The sequence below is a fragment of the Felis catus genome, chromosome B3 (assembly GCF_018350175.1).
Source record: "Felis catus isolate Fca126 chromosome B3, F.catus_Fca126_mat1.0, whole genome shotgun sequence".
In the NCBI taxonomy this organism is placed as follows: Eukaryota; Metazoa; Chordata; class Mammalia; order Carnivora; family Felidae; genus Felis; species Felis catus.
In genome coordinates this window covers 58,927,719-58,945,629 of record NC_058373.1, presented here as the reverse complement: position 1 = coordinate 58,945,629, position 17,911 = coordinate 58,927,719, and the positions used below count along the sequence as shown (strand labels likewise).

The 17,911-nt window shown below is 35.3% G+C and overlaps 1 protein-coding gene across 5 annotated transcripts in view; it reads left to right on the top strand.

Annotated features, from left to right (window-relative positions):
• Nucleotides 1-17,911, top strand: part of CTDSPL2 (CTD small phosphatase like 2) — an 83,266-nt gene that overhangs the window by 48,780 nt on the left and 16,575 nt on the right. For 4 of the 5 annotated variants that reach the window (XM_003987210.6, XM_019832530.3, XM_019832531.3 and 1 more), the window contains exons 4-8: nucleotides 273-422; nucleotides 6,696-6,911; nucleotides 10,989-11,067; nucleotides 11,408-11,519; nucleotides 13,686-13,772. In XM_003987210.6, the coding sequence (XP_003987259.2) occupies nucleotides 273-422; nucleotides 6,696-6,911; nucleotides 10,989-11,067; nucleotides 11,408-11,519; nucleotides 13,686-13,772 (644 nt within the window). The remainder of the gene's footprint in view (nucleotides 1-272; nucleotides 423-6,695; nucleotides 6,912-10,988; nucleotides 11,068-11,407; nucleotides 11,520-13,685; nucleotides 13,773-17,911) is intronic. The other variant, XM_011282844.4, reaches the window with a different exon arrangement.

Genomic DNA, 17,911 nt, shown 5'->3' with positions numbered 1-17,911 from the left:
TACTAGAAACTTCAGTCTATATATATACTTCTAGATGTAAATGTGTTTTGTAGCAGTTATAAAACATTATAAATAATATATTTGTTATAAAGATCATTTGATTTACCTCAGGATTTTTTTAAGTAAAGCTTTCTTAACATTAGTGTTCATCAGTTTTTATGAAGTATTTTAAGGGAAAAAAATATTTTCATAATGAATTGTTTAAAACACATTTCTCAAAGTCATGTTTTCTAGATTGCAACTTTTTTTTTTTTTTTTTTTTTTTGCCTTAGAAGCTGGTAGTTATGAAGTGACAAATCAACATGTAAAACAAAATGGAAAATTAGAAGATAATCCTTCCTCTGGCAGTCCTCCAAGGACTACATTGTTGGGGACCATATTTTCTCCTGTCTTCAACTTTTTTTCACCAGCAAATAAAAATGGTAAGTATAAACTATTACCCATAAACCATAATCTGGGTTTAAAAATTAGTTTTCCTGGTTTTTCAAGAGATCTGTTTGATTTTACTGGAGTATTTTGTGAGCATCTTAGTTTATTTTCAGCCTCATTAAAAATACACAGCTCCTAAAAGACTGTTTTTTTTTTAACGGACTGAAATACATTTAGGTTATGTTTAACTCTGTTGAAGTGCATGAACTCCACTTTCACTCTCCGAAAAGCTAGATGATAAACTCTGAGCTGGAAGGAAAATGATTTTTATGATACTTACTATGTATAGGAGAGAATCCAGAAACATTTTCAATATTCTAGATCAGTAAAGTAGAATTTGTTGAATATTTAAGTGAGCTGAAAGTAGGTCATTTTTTGTAACACATTTTATTTTTATTTTTCGTTTGCTTGATTTTTCCCCATAGGGGTCATTAATTTGGATATTTAGTAAAACTACTCTAATTCAGATGAAATGCCTTTGCAAAAGAAATTTGGATTGTTGCCCAGCATTTTTTTTAGGCTCCACACCCAGCACTGAGCGCAGTGTGAGAGGCTTGAACTCACGACCCTGAGATCAAGAGTCAGATACTTAATCAACTGAGCCACCCAGGTGCCTCCCCGCCCCCCTCCCAGCCCCAGCATTTTATTTTTGTTTTTTGTTTTTCTTAAAAAATTTTTTAATGTTTATTTATTTTTGAGAGAGACAGAGTGTGAGAGGGGCAGAGAGAGGGAGACACAGAATCTGAAGCAGGCTCCAGGCTCTGAGCTGTCAGCACAGAACCTGACAACAGGGCCCAAACTCACAAACCGTGAGATCATGACCTGAGCCAAAGTTGGACGCCTAACTGACTGAGCCATCTAGGTGCCCCTGGCATATTTTAAAAAAAGATAGCTAGTGTTCTTTTTTTTTATGAATAATTGTTAATTTCATAAATGATAATTTAATCTTTATGTGAGGGCAGGAGATCTTGTCTTTATTTTTGCATCCACCATGTTGTTTGATAGTATGGGGCACATGGAAAATAGCCATTAAGTGCTTGTTGCCTGATTATTTAAATTCTAATTTGAATATGTTTCTGGATGATAATAGGATTTTTAAAAGGCAGAATAGTGCACTATAAAATCTAGATGCTCTGGGGGATGAAAATAATGTATGTTAGCACAATTTAAAAGGACTGTGAAGTCCTATAGTAGAAATAAAACAAAAAACTACCTTTAACTTTGTTTAACCCCATATTTCCTAGACATGTATGATCCAGTGAACCCTTTTTTGTGGAACATCTGTTAACATCTTGTAAAACTAGTGCCCCATAGACCAACTTTGGAAATAGCTGGTGTAGTGGGAAAAGAATGGGCTTTGGAATTAGAGAAACTTGTCTTAAAATTTCAGCTCTGCCGGGTGCCTGGGTGGCTCAGTCATTAAGCATCTCACTTCGGTTCAGGTCATGATCTCACAGTTCATGAGCTTGGGCCCTGCTTGGGTGAGCACATGTTCCACTTTGGGTGAGCTTGAGCCAGTAAACATGAGCCCCACCTCTCTCTCTCTCCTTCTCCCTCCCCCTCTCTTCTCTCTGCCCCTTGCTCTCAACAACAACAACAAATCCTCCTCCTCCTCCTCCTCCTCCTCCTCCTCCTCCTCCTCCTCCTCCTCCTGGCTCTGCCTCTTTAGCTGTGTTACCTTGGTCTAGTTCTTTAAATTCTTGAGCCTCTTTGTCTGTGAGAGAGGATAATTATACTTAAATATGGGGCAGGGGCAATTTGAAGATTTCATGTCATTCATTTGAGTATCTGCTGTGTTCTGGCCATTGTATTAATTGCTAGAGATTCAAGGATATTTAACACATCCATGGTCCCTGTGCTCAAGGAGCTTAATTTTTTACAAGAGGGAGAGAGATCTATAAATAGGTATAATAAATTTTTGTAAGTGCACTGATAGAGGTATGGGGTAGTATGGTATTCATAGGATGGAATGGTTCTATATTCTGACATCTCACAATAGTCTTTATAGAAAAGCTGAATCTTGAAAGGTGGTTAAAAGGGTATTCCAGGTAGAATGAGCAGCGTGAGCAAAGGCATAGTGTGTTTGAGAAACTGAAATTAGTTAGTTACAGATTAGACCATTGGATTTGAGGAGTGCACAGGATGGTTAAGATAGTTACAAAGATGGCAGATCAAAAGTAACATGGTAAGATATTTGAATTTTATCCTTGGTGGGGGATGACTGAAAGGTTTTAAACTAGTGAGTAATATGAACAGATTTTTGTTTTCTAAAAATCACAATGTGTCAGCTACATTCTAAAAAGGTTGTGTTGGGGGAAAACAATTAGTAGACTTGTAGTCCACATGAGACTTCATGTAGCCTTAACTATGATATTAGAGAAAAGAAGAAGGATCAGAGATATAGAGTAGACAAATTTTGAGCACAGATTGGAGGTGAAAGAGACCAGAGATTAAGATGACACAAGGTTATTTTTTCAAGAGAGGTTAGGTTCTAGGAGATAGGTGGGCCATACTGAGTTTGAGGTGCTATGAAACAACCAAATAAAAATATCTGGTAGCCATTTGTCCTTCTTGTGTGGAGCTTAGAAACCTGGGTTTAAGCAGTAGACTATTATATTACCAGTTTATAGGTATCATTTGAAACCAATGGAGTAAATAATGTTCAGCAAACTAAGATCTTGGAATATATTTAAGGACTGGACAAAGTAAAAGAAAGCAACAAAGACATGGAAGAAGCCAGGAGATTTTGTGTCATAGAAGCCAAAGGAAAAGAGAATATCAAAACCCAGGTCAAACAATTATAAAGATTGAAGGAAAGGAAATGAGTATTGAAAAGAGACTGCTGAGGGGCGCCTGGGTGGCGCAGTCGGTTAAGCGTCCAACTTCAGCCAGGTCACGATCTCGTGGTCCGTGAGTTCGAGCCCCGCGTCGGGCTCTGGGCTGATGGCTCGGAGCCTGGAGCCTGTTTCTGATTCTGTGTCTCCCTCTCTCTCTGCCCCTCCCCCGTTCATGCTCTGTCTCTCTCTGTCCCAAAAATAAATAAACGTTGAAAAAAATAAAAAAAAAAAAAAAAAAAAAGAGACTGCTGAGCCTGGCAATTACAAAGTTACTGGTTTCTTTCTGTCTTTTTTTTTTTAATGTATGTTTGTTTGTTTGTTTATTTTTTGAGAGCAAGAGTGTTAGTGGGGGAGGACTGAAAGAGGGGAGACACAGACTCTGAAGCAGGCTCCAGGTTCTGAACTGTCAGCACAGAGCCTGACACAGGGCTCAAACTCATGGACCACAAGATCATGACCTGAGCCGAAGTTGGATGCTTAACCAACTGAGCCACCCAGGCACCCCAAGTTATTGGTTTCTTTTGCCAGAACAGTTTTAGGAGAGTGGCTGGAGTTGGAAGCCTAACACATTTGGGTTAAGAGAGTAAAATGGGAGTAAGAAAGGAAGCAGCAAATGTAGATTACTGTTATGAACTACTTGACTATAAAATTAGAGAGGTTACCAAGTCTCCAGTGGTTTCTCTTTGTGAGAGACCAGCATGTTTTTAAGCCTCAGGGAGGAGTCTAACAGGAAGAGGTTGAAAATAGAGGGAAAATAACTAATGAAGAAAGTTTCTGGAGTCTGCTGACAACGATGAGATTATGGGAACAGATAGTAGAAGGATTAGAATGGAGAAGAGAGGAAAAAGATATTTTTCTCTAGTGCTAAAGGAAAGAAGCTGTGATAAATGGGCAGAAGAAGTTGGTTTTTGGTAAGTTACTTTTTCGTTGAAGGAGGAGATGGTGCCATGTGCTGAGATTCCTGGTGGCGGGGACTGAAGAGAACAGTGAAGGTTTAGAATGTTTGTTGTTGGGTATAATTAAATGCATACATAATCCAGTAAGCCTGTAAGTTACATTGATTCAAGAGAGATTTCTATGATGGGTGACATTTGAAAGACAAGGGAGCAAGAATACTGAAGCTGCTGGCTTGTGAGTGTATTAAGTGATATACCATGCAGTCTGACTAGATGAGAAGGGTGGGGAAGGGGCTGTTAAGGGATTGTTTGGAATGAGACTGGCCTTTATCAAACATGAAGGTCACATGTAATGGGAATATGAAATAGGTAATTAAAAGGTTAGGAAGTTGTGGTAGTGGACTGATACATTTGAACTTTAGTTTTCAGAGATGAACAGCTTCTTACTGTGAATGTCCAGGTTATGGTCATGGTACTTGCTAAGGAGAGCAGCGTGTATGAGATGGAGCCTAAGAGCGCAAGACCTTTGATTAGTCTTAGGGATGAGTCATTGACATCCCCTGTAGTAACAACCAGCAGGTGTTTCATAGAGCTTTAAACTGGTAGCTAGGTGTTAAATTCGTCTGGTTGAGAGAGGATGCTGGCAACAGTTGGTAGAGGACAGCAGTGGGGATAAATGAAGAACTACAAAGCTAGGTGCCATCAGTCTCAAAGGAGGAGGGATTTTTGCACGTTAATGGAAAACCAATGATTTGGTGGCAGCAATGGAATAAATGAATTCTGATTCATTTAGTATGTTGAGTATGGAAGAATAAAGAGCTTTGAGGGGAAAGGTATCAGGAAGAGATTTTTTGGAAATAAGTCACATTTAAAGCTTTGAGGGAGAAGGAATGTTGTCTGAGAAAATTGAGAGTATGGGAGGTTGATTTTGTTTTTGAAAATGACATTTGGAGGATTCCATAAAGAAATAGAGTTGGGGTCATCTCATCGTGGAAGAAGAATTGGGTAGCAGGGTCATTTATGTTGTAGCTGAGTATGATTAGGAAACTAACTTCAGTCTTTGTTACTAAGATGGAATCGTGTTAGGAAATTGTTGTTGTGTCTCTGAATAAAAATGTTCTGATGGTGGGGTGCCTGGGTGGCGCAGTCGGTTGAGCCTCCGACTTCAGCCAGGTCACGATCTCGCGGTCCGTGAGTTCGAGCCCCGCGTCGGGCTCTGGGCTGATGGCTCAGAGCCTGGAGCCTGTTTCTGATTCTGTGTCTCCCTCTCTCTCTGCCCCTCCCCCGTTCATGCTCTGTCTCTCTCTGTCCCCCAAAAAATAAATAAATGTTGAAAAAAAAATTAAAAAAAAAAATGTTCTGATGGTTAGGGTAACAGCTCATTCTTGGATAACTACCTCTGTCCACAGTGGCTAGGATGCTTACTTAGTACTGGACTAATTTGAGGATAATGAAAAATACACACACACAATGCCTAGCTCATAGTAGGCACTTAATAAATGATATTTGCTTTATTGAAAAGAAGTTCTGTGATCAACAATACTGTGTTGTATACTTTGAAGTTGCATAGAAACTAGATCTTAGATTTTCTCACCACAAAAAATGATAACGATGTGGCAGGATAGAGGTATTAGTTAATACTAGGTTGGTAACCATAATGCAATATATAGATGTGTTAAATTAGCACATACACCTAAAACTTACACAATGTTGTATGTCCATTATGTCTCAATAAAAATTTTTTAAAGTTCTAAATTATGACTGTCTGTATAGCTGGATGTTTCTAAACTGAACACTCTTAAGAAAAATTTTGTTCACCAATAGCACTGTAGCTTGTAATAGTCTTTATTCCTCATTATTTGAAATATCTAGAAGAGACTCACTAAACAGTGATCATCAGCTCTATGTCTGTTGCATTTAGTTTTTCTAAATATTTATGAGTTTTATTTTTCAATATTTAATTTTAGTTTTATTAAAATGTATTTGAGGGGCACCTGGGTGGTTGAGTCAGTCAACCAGCTCTTGATTTTGGCTCATGTCATGATTTCAGTTTGTGGGATCAGGCCCCGTGTGGGGCTCTGTGCTGACAGTGCAGAGTCTGCTTGGGATTCTTTTTCTCCCCCTCTCTCTGCCCCTCCCCTACTCGCTCACACTCTCTCTCAAAACAAATAAGCATTTAAAAAAAACCCTTTATTAAAATATATTTGATATACAACATTATGTAAATTTAAGGGTATAACATGTTGATTTGATACATTTATATATTTTAATATGATTGCCATGTAGCAATAATTAGCACCTCTATCCCATTTCGTAATTATCCTTTCTTTTTAGTGGTTGGAATAATTCTAGTGTCAGCAAGTTTGATGATTATAATACAATATTGTTGTCTGCACTCTATTGTGCCTTAGGTCTCTAGGGCTTATGTTTGCTTGCTATATAAGTTTGTACCCTTAAAATCATCTATCCTATCCTGCCACTCCCTTTTGATTTTTTAAATGATGGTTGTGAGTACACTGAATCTTAATTATAGGAACATCAGGATCTGATTCCCCAGGACAGGCTGTGGAAGCTGAAGAGATAGTAAAACAACTTGATATGGAACAGGTGGATGAGATCACTACCAGTACTACGACATCAACTAATGGAGCAGCTTACTCAAATCAAGCAGTTCAAGTGAGACCATCGATAAATAATGGTTTAGAAGAAGCAGAAGAAACAGTTAATCGTGATATCCCACCCCTTACAGGTGAAGAAAATTCCTTTTCTTATGCATCTTCATGAATTTAGAAAAATATGGTATTTATTTATTTTTATTTAATGTCAAATGCATATGTTTTTCTTCCCTGAACATAAGACAATTAAAATCGAAAATAAAACTTTCTCCCAGATAGACAGTCATTTTGAAATTGAAAGTTTTTAGAAGGTTGTGTTGATTGAGAATCATTTTACAGTTTAATTATTTGTACTGATCTTACTAGTTAGAGTTAGAGAAATTGAACACAAATAGCGAAATAGATGCTCATGTTTATGAGTATATTTATTGTAATTGCACCCAATCTCAGACCCTTAAGTCTGAAGTCCCTACCTAACGGCAGCCTTACACCTTTGGATTTGTTGCATATATAGATGACATCTGCCACCCGTCAAGAAGCTTCTGTTCCTAGATCTTGCCCTGTATTCAAACTGCAGCCTAATTCTGGATCCTTATAAAAGCCTAACGTAATTGTTTGGTCCCTGAGCCACTTGTCATGGAAATGTAGAACACATGAGATCAGAATTTATTATGTCTGAGGGTTGTGGTATATAGATGCATAAAGCTAAAAGATGAAACTGTTCCATCATACTTAAAAGCAGAAACAAAATTGAGGATGGTCATCGTTTCTCAGAGGGACAAGATCTTAGGCTTTTATTTTAGATTAAAAAAATTTTTTTTTCATGTTTATTTTTTTATTTAGAGAGAGAGAAAGCATGAGCAGGGGAGGGGCAGAGAAAGAGGGAGAGAGGGAATCCCAAGCAAGTTGCACAGAGCCTGATGTGTGGCTCAATCTTACAAACCATGAGATTGTGACCTGAGCTGAAATCAAGGAGTCAGACCCTTAACCAACAGCCACCCAGGCACTCTTAGATTTGTTTATTTCTTACAATGCCCGGCATTTGCACATATGTATTGGTTCAGAAATGTAGTTTGGTGTAAGGAAGTAGAATAATGTTCTTCCCTTGAATATAAAGGAGAAACTTGAAAAACTACAATCCAAACAGCTGAAAACATTTAAAGAAAAAATGCATACAATTATGAAATTTCTATATAGTGCAACCCAGTCATACCAATATGAAAAGTGACATAAAATAGGAAAGATTTATTTTAACTTGGTCGAATAAAAGATTGGGCTCTGTAATGTTAATATCTATAATGTTAAATTATAATGTTGTAATTTAAGAATAATATTGAATCTGACAAGCAAATCAATATGGTGCACATAGTTAGGACTTGCAAATGAACCTACTCTTGACCTGTCATTTTATGCTCATTACTTTGCCAATGTTTAAGCTAGTGAATTGTAAAGTAGACTAAGTCCAGGGCTTTGGGCCTCGTGTTTGATGTTTGTTCTATATTTTTGTGCTGCTGTATTTTTTTTTTCCCTGACAACTATGAAAATGGAGAAGGGATTTCTATAACCATAGTGATTTCTAGAGGGGAAAAGGAAAATTTAGTCCTGTTGTCTCATTCGTTCATTCATTTAGTCCCCTAACATTTATTGAACATCTATTTTTTGTGATGGGCATTGTTTATGAAGATGAATAAGGTAATGTTTCTTGACCCTGAAGAGTGAATGATCTAATTGATGAGCCAGGTATACACAAAAATTACTGTACAAATAATGCTGTTACAAAGCATTACAAATAAATGAGCAAAATGATGAGGTGGCATATTATGAGTGCTGTTACAAATAAATGAGCAAAATGATGAGGTGGCATATTATATTTACTCTGGGAGTATCATGACTGGAGAGAAGTAAAATTTTTGCTGATCTTAAAAGATGAGTATGAGTGATAAAGATTGTTAGTTTTCCTTAAGAACTAAGCCAAAGAGAACAAGACAGAAGGAGGCTGGCTCTACCATTTACTTAGCTTTGTGACGTTAGACAATTTAAGCTCACTTGAGTCAGTTTTCTTAGCTTTAAAAGGGTAATAATAATTCACGGTTTTAAAGGCTAAATGGGATGAAAGAAGAAAAATGCTTAGCATGAAGGCTCTCAAATATTACTTCCTTTCTCCCTTTTTCTGAGGTTAATAGGAATTTGAAACAGAAGTGGTTAGAAGTTGTATTTTTCTATTAACCCTTGTGCTAATGAGCTGTCATTGGCATAAAGTTATTACAGATGGACAAAAATTATTTACATCTGTCATTCACTGAACATACTATGTTACAAGGTAATTCATACGTAAGAAATTAATATATCATAATAGCAAAAATGATTTCTTTTTGTCCTGAAAGACTATTATCCACCAATATTCCATTCCTATAGACATATTGCAGCAGTTTTTACCGTGTTCCACTATTTTAGTCCTTTTGGGCTACTGTAACAAACTACCATAGACTAGGTGGTGTATACACAGCAGAAATTTATTTCTCACAGTTTAGGAGGCTTGGAAATCCAAGATCAAAGTGCCAGCAAACTCAGGACCTAGTTAAGGTCCTGCTTTCAGGTTCATAGACAACTGTCTTATGCATCCTCACATGGCAGAAGCTATGTGAGTTCTCTGGAGTCTCTGTTTTTTTCTTTTTGTTTTTTCTGTAATGTTTGTTTGTTTTTTTTTTTATAATTTAAAGAAATTTTTAATGTTTATTTTTGAGAGAGAGAGAGAGAGGGAAAGAGAATGAGTGGGAGAGGGGCAGAAAGAGTGGGAGACACTGAATTCCAAGTAGGCTCCAGGCTTTGAGCTATCTGCACAGAGCCTGATGCGGGGCTTGAAGTCATGAACCATAAGATCATGACCTGAGCCAAAGTTGGACGCTTAACCGACTGAGCCATCCAGGCGCCCCATTGTTTGTTTTTGAGAGAGTGAGAGAGAGAGAGAGAGAGAGAGAGAGAGAGAGACAGACAGACAGACAAAGGATCCAAAGGGGCTCCACACTGACAGCAGAGAGTTTGATGTGGAGCTTGAATTCACAAACCACGAGATCATGACCTGAGTCCAAATTGGACGCTTAACCAACTGAGCCACCTAGGTGTCCCTGGAGTCTCTTTTATAAGGGCACTGATCCTATTCATGAGGGCTCCCCCCTAATGACTTCATGACATCCTAAAGTCTTCACCTCCAAATACCATTTTGGGAGGACACAAACATTCAGTCTGTAGCATCCAACTTAAGCTTTTGTCTGAAACATTACCTTTGACTAATAATATTATCTTTTGTCTTCTTGAATTTAAGTTGTAATTATTGTCTTAGAAAATTCCCAGCAAGGTTTTTTATTTATTTAAGTAATCTCTACACCCATTGTGGATCTCAAGCTCAAGACCCTGAGATCAAGAGTCCTACATTCTTCTGACTTAGCAAGCTAGGTGCCCCTTCCAGCATAATTTCTAAAGCTCTGTCAGTTGATAGAATTTTAGCTTAAACATATACTGGACCATGTGTCATGGCATATAGAATTGCTTCATGATTATTTTTAGGTTGCTTGTAAATTAGAAGTAAAATAAAGCCTCCTCTGAAGCAGTGGTTTCTAAATAGAACAGCATTTCTTAACTTTTAGAAGATTTTAGATAGCCTTGAGGTTCCTGGGAAAATGTACATACAACGTAAGTGCACAAGGGGGGGGGTTCATGAACCTCTTAAAGAATGTTCATAGATCTCAGGTTAAAAACTACCTTTGGGTCTATTGTCAGCACACATATATATTGACTTCCTATGTATGTACAAGGTACTTTGAAAAATGTTACTGCTGCAAGAGGCAGCATGAAGTTTTTATGGTTACACATATAGATGCCATTCAGTTAGAAATTGAAGTTTGGTGGAGTTTATTTTTCTAGCAATAAGTAGTAAATTTTTTCTTTGCTATTAGGGATTTTAATTCTACTAGCCATGATCTAGCTTGCCATTTTATCTGTAGTGGCAGTTTTCCTTTGCTTCTGGAGTTAAGAAATTTGTGTTAAGAAATATGTGTTAAGAAATTTGCTTTGAAATACTGTTTACAAGTTATTTCTGTCATATCTTTAACCTAAAATACACAAGGGGTCAGGAAAATCTTATATAAAATCAGTAAAAATGTATACTCATAGTGAGTTAAAACTAACATATTGTTTTTCCTTTTATTAAATAGCACCAGTAACTCCAGATAGTGGTTATTCGTCAGCTCATGCAGAGGCCACCTATGAAGAAGACTGGGAAGTATTTGACCCGTGAGTTTTTTGTGTTTTTTTTTTTTTTTGTCTTTTATTTTCCTTTCGCTCTTGGAGCAGAATGAAAGTGTGTGTGTGGAAGGGTGGCTCAGTGGTATATTGCAAAGAACATGTGACCCTTAGGTATTAATAATTTTACTGGGTTACTGAAGTACTTACTAATTTATATATTTTCAGTTTTATTTATGTTTCATAGGTTTGGTTTACTAGGTTAAATGGATATTATTTAATTGAAGATTTATTTTAAAAAGATTTAAATATGAGCTGAATTTAGTAATATGTTTAATATTATTTATAAAAAATAGAAATGTTGAGATTTTAAAAAAAATTTGATCTATAGGTATTATTTCATCAAACATGTTCCACCACTGACAGAAGAACAACTAAATAGGAAACCTGCTCTTCCATTGAAAACAAGAAGCACACCAGAATTCTCCCTAGTTTTAGACCTGGTAAGTATATTATCTATAGAGGTAGGGCAAGTAAGTTAAATTTATTTTTTAAAATACTAGCTGAAAATAACTAAAAGGATACAATTGAATGAATAGGCTTACACATTTACTAAACATGTCCAAGATGTTCTGAAATGTTTTTATTTGAAGTATAGTATAATGCCAGGATCCACATTTGGTTGGTATCAGGTACTCTTTGAAAATAAGTTAGGCTTTCATTTTTGTATTTAAATTGGTTCTTTCCCCCATATTTCTGGAACCCTTGTGATCTTTTTTGAAAAATTTCCCAATAAATTATAATTTGATTTCATGCTTAGATTTCACCTTTTTTGGCGGTGGGGGGCGGGGGGGGCGGGGAAGGGGGTCGTGGTTAGGATTATGTTTCCCTGAAGGACCAAATATTATCTGTGTCCCAATGAGTTAACTTTATGCAAGATTATAGTTCTTTTCCTGTTCTTATTTTTGTGTATTGTCTAATATCAATAACTTTATTAATAGACTCCCCAAAGCATGAACTCTGAATGCTAATAAAACCTTTGATATGTTTTCTTGGTATATTAAAAATTTATGTTTTAGGATACCAAAAGAGCTTTGAAAAATGAACATCTACCTCTTACATAATACTGGAAACAATTTATTATTTAGCCTTTGTTACTGGTATCCTATAATTGGAGATGTGGTTTACTTCTCATAAAATTTTTTCTTGAGGAAAAGATCATTATTTTAAATCTTAACTAGGATGTATAGTTCTTTTTTGAGAGTTCACCACCTTAGCCTTTGCCTAGCCAAAGAGGTGTAAGAGAGGTATTCAGAGGTCCTAAGTATTAAGGTATTTATTAGAGGATAAGTATAAAGAGAGAAATTTTGAAACTAATTATGAGTAGTTTAGATGTGATGTGCAAATTAGTGGAAAAACTGAAAAAGATTTTGCTAGATTTTTGTGTTAGGAGTTGATATGGTCATCATAGCAAGTTTGACCATGTAATTTTTAATCCAGTTTAAAGGTAAATAGAGAAGGAAAGCTAGGAATTGGCTGAGCATAAATGAATAATTTTATAGAAGTAAATGAAGAATGATCAAAATTTAGATAGTGTGTAAATGAAGTAGTAGAATTAGTTATTCAATTGTAGGAAGGAGGATACCGGTTTTTTTTTTTAAGATGATAAGACAGTACCTTGAAATGTGTAGTCTGATATGCTATTAAAAGAAAATGAGGCATATCTAGAGTATTTTTTGCTCTTTGCCTCCCCAGAGTTAACTTTAGGTTAAAAGAAACACTCCAGCTAATAAGATGTGGAATCACAAGGTATGAACATTTGTGTTTCATTTTAATTCATTTTAAATGCATTGAAAAATTTTGGGGGTAGTCACTGGCAGCTTTTTAAAAGAAAGCATTTTGTCATTTAACTACAAATAGACCTCCTATTTGTATTCAGTATTTAAGAAATATGAATATTTGCACATATCTTAGATTGAATGATCCTCACCTTCTTATCCTCCTAATGAGAAAACAGTTTGGTGATCAAAGATGGCAAGTCTTCATTGACTGCTAATTTAGTTAAATCATGTTTATGTCTGAAACATATTCAACAGATACTAAGACATCCATTTTATAAAATAAAAGTCTTTAGAAAAGATTTAAGGATAAGGAGCTATGTGAATAGAATATATGTAATTTTAAAAATAATTAGATTCTAAACTTTCATTTGTTATTTGTTAAATAAAAGGAGTATGGATTATACTTATCAGAAAGTTGGCAAATGCAGAACTCAGAGCAGTGGTTCTCAAACTTGAGCATTCATTGAAGTCACATAAAGGGTTTATTAAAATATGGATTGCTGAGCTCCTCTCTCCTTCACCCCCTTCTGAAGTTTTTGAATTATCATAAGTGGAGCTGGAGAATTTGCATTTCTAACTAGTTATTTGCCTTTCTAACCCAGAAGGTGGTGATACTTCTTGCTGGTCAAGGGACCATACGTGAGAACCAGTGGCTTAGAAAATTCTATCCCAAATTGCTGTGCCACACACAGCAATATGATAAATATAAAATCCCATGTATGAATGAGTACTTTAATAAATGTTTTTGGTGATCGTGGGTACATAAAATTATCATTTGAAATTTCTTTTAGTATCTTGGTTTATTCAGTATGTGTTTTTTATTTTAAGGATGAAACACTAGTACACTGTAGTCTAAATGAGCTAGAAGATGCAGCACTTACTTTTCCAGTCCTTTTCCAAGATGTCATTTATCAGGTAATTAAAAAAAATTTTTTAACTTCTTTTTTGGCCTGTTAGATAATGTTCTGAACCAAGAAATCTTTTGTAATTTTGTGTGTGTAAAATTTAATGTGTTTTTTTCCTAATGAGTTTCATCAATATATTACTGATTTATTAACACAAAGTAGCATCATGCTAAATAATTACATAAAACATTAAATGTTACCCAAAACGTGAACCTTTTCTTAACCCAGTGATCTCTGCTAGTTTCATAATCTGTTTGCCAGCAGGTGGAGGCAGAAGCACTGACATCATAGATCCCCAAGAAGAACTTGCCAGGTTAACACCTGGTGTTTTGTTTTTGTGTGTGTTTTCCCCCAAAATCTAGTTAGTATAAAGAAAACTCATTCCTTGTTGGTCATTTTTATTTCCTTTTGTAGTAATATGGTCTGTAGATTGCAGTTTGGTATATCTGCTTTATATCAATCACAGAATTCTAGGACATTTCCAGTTATTGCTTTAAAAATCTGGGTAAAAGCATTTCTCCCTCATCTGTGTTGATGGACAGGTAACTGTGCAAAATACAAATATCATTTATCTTTCATTGTGAATTATGTTGTTGGCCATAGCTTTTACTTTACGTTTGAGATTTTCCTGTCATAAAATTTGAATTAATTAACATATATGAATACACTTTGAAAATTGCAAAGTGCCTTTCTGTGGTGGCAGCTGTTATTTAATTAGCGTTACCTTCATCCATACTAGTTGTTGAAAGATTGGGAAAGGTCAAAAAGTTTGTTCTTTGTCAAGAGGAAGCCAACCCAAGGATTAAATAAAGCCACAGAACATTTGCCATGTGGATGATGAAAAGGTGTTTATGGTTGTTTATGTGCTCTTAATAGGCAGTTAGAATGTGGGTATAGTTTTCTTAGCACATGATAGTTACTCTCTTTTGGGAATCATAAAATTTCATAATTAAATAGAAGTTTGTGGTTCAGGATTTACTTTACCGACTTCATCTTGTAATGAGTCGTAAGAGGATTTACTTTAGCAGTTATGTCAGTTCTAGTTTAACCTAGTTAGTCATTGTAGGCATGCTAATATCTGAGTACTATATTCATTTCCCTTCTATGGAACCTGATTTTAGTTTTGATTTTTGATCAGAGAGTGAGCAAACTATACATAAATCTAAGGGATTTTAAGATTTTTGTATTCGTTTTTAACTGGTTATTATTTGGTTTAAGGTAATCTTTTTTCTTAATAAGACATTTTCTGCCAAATAGGTTGTTCTTGTTTAGTTCATGTTAAGGACAGGAGTCTTCTGGTAAATATAAATAGTATAGCAGTATCTTAATAGGTTTGTCTTTTTAGCTTGATTACTTTGTTTTTTTTTGTTCAAAATTCCATTCAGGCTTTGAATTTGGAAAGGAAAGTTGTCATTTGAAAAATATTAAATAATTATTTTGGGATCACTTCTTAAGCTTTCTGGTTTGAAATTTATTTCTTGCAGATAGTTTTGGTCTGTATGTCATTTTTAATAGTGAAATAAACTTGGAAATTGGAGGAGTTTGATTCTTTCATGAGCATTTCTTTTCATTGTGATCATAAGGTTGAATTTTTTTCTTGCTGCTTTCACCATTTCTGCTTTAATTCTCTTCTTTTTAATAAAGTTCTTATTATTTTTATGTGGATCTGGATAGTTGTCTTATTTTGAATAAAAGGCTTCTAGCAGTGCATATGACTAATACTTAGAAAAACTATATATGTACTGCATCTACCTTTATGTAATTCAAAGAACTCGTTTTCTTTCATATTCTGAGTTAAATTTTCTGAAGCTGAAAAATAAATGATCTAGCTTAAATTAGGAGCAGTGAGCAGGAAGTTTGAATCTTCCAAGTTATAGGGATGATTGCATTTTAATATTATTTATTAGTTACTACATCATAAACAGAGTTTAGTCCCCCTTTAGTAAATTTTTGAGGATGTCCGTAGTTAATATTGGGTACATTCCTTTGGATTTCTGGTTTTGGCATAGCCATTCTGTCTGCTTTTTAAAAAATAACTTTGAAGAAATCTTGGGTTAGGGTTCCCCCAGTTTTCAGACCAGCAAGCTCCCTTTAAACAGGGAATGATGTCTTTTAAACTTTCAGTGGTGTTGTCTCCATCTACTGGCAAAGAAGAAATATACACAAGGGTCTGAGATGATCTAAGAGATTTTGGAGAAACCACATTATTAGGTAAGATGTAACTTACATATTTAACCACTGCAATATAATGTGGCCCACTTAAAGGTTAGAAACCTGTAAAATACTGTATATACTCTTAAAAAATAATTTATTGAAGTGAAATTCACAACATAAACCATTTTTAAATGAACAGTTCCATGGCATTTATCTGTATACTGTTGAATATGTCAGTTCCATAGCATTTATGTATAAATGCTTAAAAAATAAAATTGTAATGTTAAGATAGGATCAAATTCTTCACCTGAATCAACACCAGATAAAGTGTCCTCTTGGGACTTACTTTGCTTTTGGTTTCTTTTTGTGGTAAGTTTGTTATGGTTGGCCTATATCTAATTTTAAATCTACTTTTTTTTTTTTCTTTCTTTCAAAACAGTTTAAAGTGTAAATTGTTTTACATATGTTTTAATAATCGTCTATATCGGGGTTGGCAAACTTTTTCCTGTACAGGGCCAGTTTTTAATATTTTAGGTTCTGTAGTCTTTGTTCCAAATATTTTTTTTTTTTTTGCCATTGTAGCATGAAACTAGTCATAGACAGTAAGAATGTAATCAAATAAACATGGCTTTGTCCCAGTAAAACTTTATTTACAAAAATAAGTGATGTATTTGGCCCATAAGCCATAGTTTGCTGACCCTTGGTCTAATAATTGTGAGAGTATATACAGTAAATTTACATACTCAAATTCTAAGTGGAAGTAAGTAATCAAATGTTCATCAAAATTCTTGTTAATATATAGAGAAATTTAAAACTAGATCCACTATAATCTGGTTGTGGGCTTTCTTAGTTTTTTTTTTCAGATGAAAGTTTGAGGGAAATTTAAGGTGACCACTATTCACATTTAAAGACTGCCTGACTCCATGGTATATACTCTCCTTTTGATTGATAAGTAGGACTCAACTTACTTAATGCAAGTCTCAATTTTTGAGCAGGTAGATCATTCAAGCCTCAATTTAGTATTTTGAGTGTATTTGAATTCCATTTCTCTGGGAGATTCAAAAAAACTAAAAGATTCAACTCAAAATTTGATACGTGTTACTAATACTGTTTGGGTAGAGAGATTTAGTTTGTGTAGATGGAGAGAAAAAGTCATTCTTTAAAGTGAGTTTTTAAAGTGAGGGTATGGCACTCAAAGAGGCAAAGTGTATGGATTTTTGTTTGGGTCTTTTTTTCCCCTTTAAATTGGTTGTTTTTCCATGAAGTGTTTTACAGTTAGTTATTGGGAAAACATTATTTATTCTTAGAATTGTACAGATGCATTTGATACCTGGAAAAACAAGTGCATGATCAGTTCCAATCCACATATTTAATTTTTATATTTAGCTTATATTGACACATTGTCAGGAAATCCATCTCGTGGTGTTACTCAGTTAAGAGGTCTCCACTGTATTTAGTTTCTGTTCCTGCAGATCCACCAATTCAAGACTCTAGGTCATCTCACTCCCTCTTCCATCCAGAAGATGACTTCTATCCACAAGCAGGACTGAATCAAAAGACAGATTTTTCACTTAGCTCTTGAGCTGAACCACCTCCTCAATGACCTTCCTCTATCTCCATCAAGAACTGGAGCTCAGTTTTTTGAAGATGTAATAGAGCTACTCAGCCCAAACGTGGCTAATTGAAGACAAAAAGAAGATGCCTCATATGTTTCACCACAGTGCAGCCAAACGTAACTGTGCTGTCCAACTCCTCATTCTGTAAAGTATGGCAGGGGCATCTGATTTTTGACTCTGTTCACCAATAAGACTTTAGCCAGTCAGTGGCTTTCTGAAGATCAGTAAAATCATCAAACTTTGGGTCAGCTGTCCAGAAATCAGATTGTGGTAAGCACTCAAGGAGAGATAGGATCTGTAGGGAGCTACTTGATAAAGGATGATTTGTTTTATTAGTAGAGGTTGCTTTTATGGGAAAAGTTGGGGGGAGAGGTGGGCG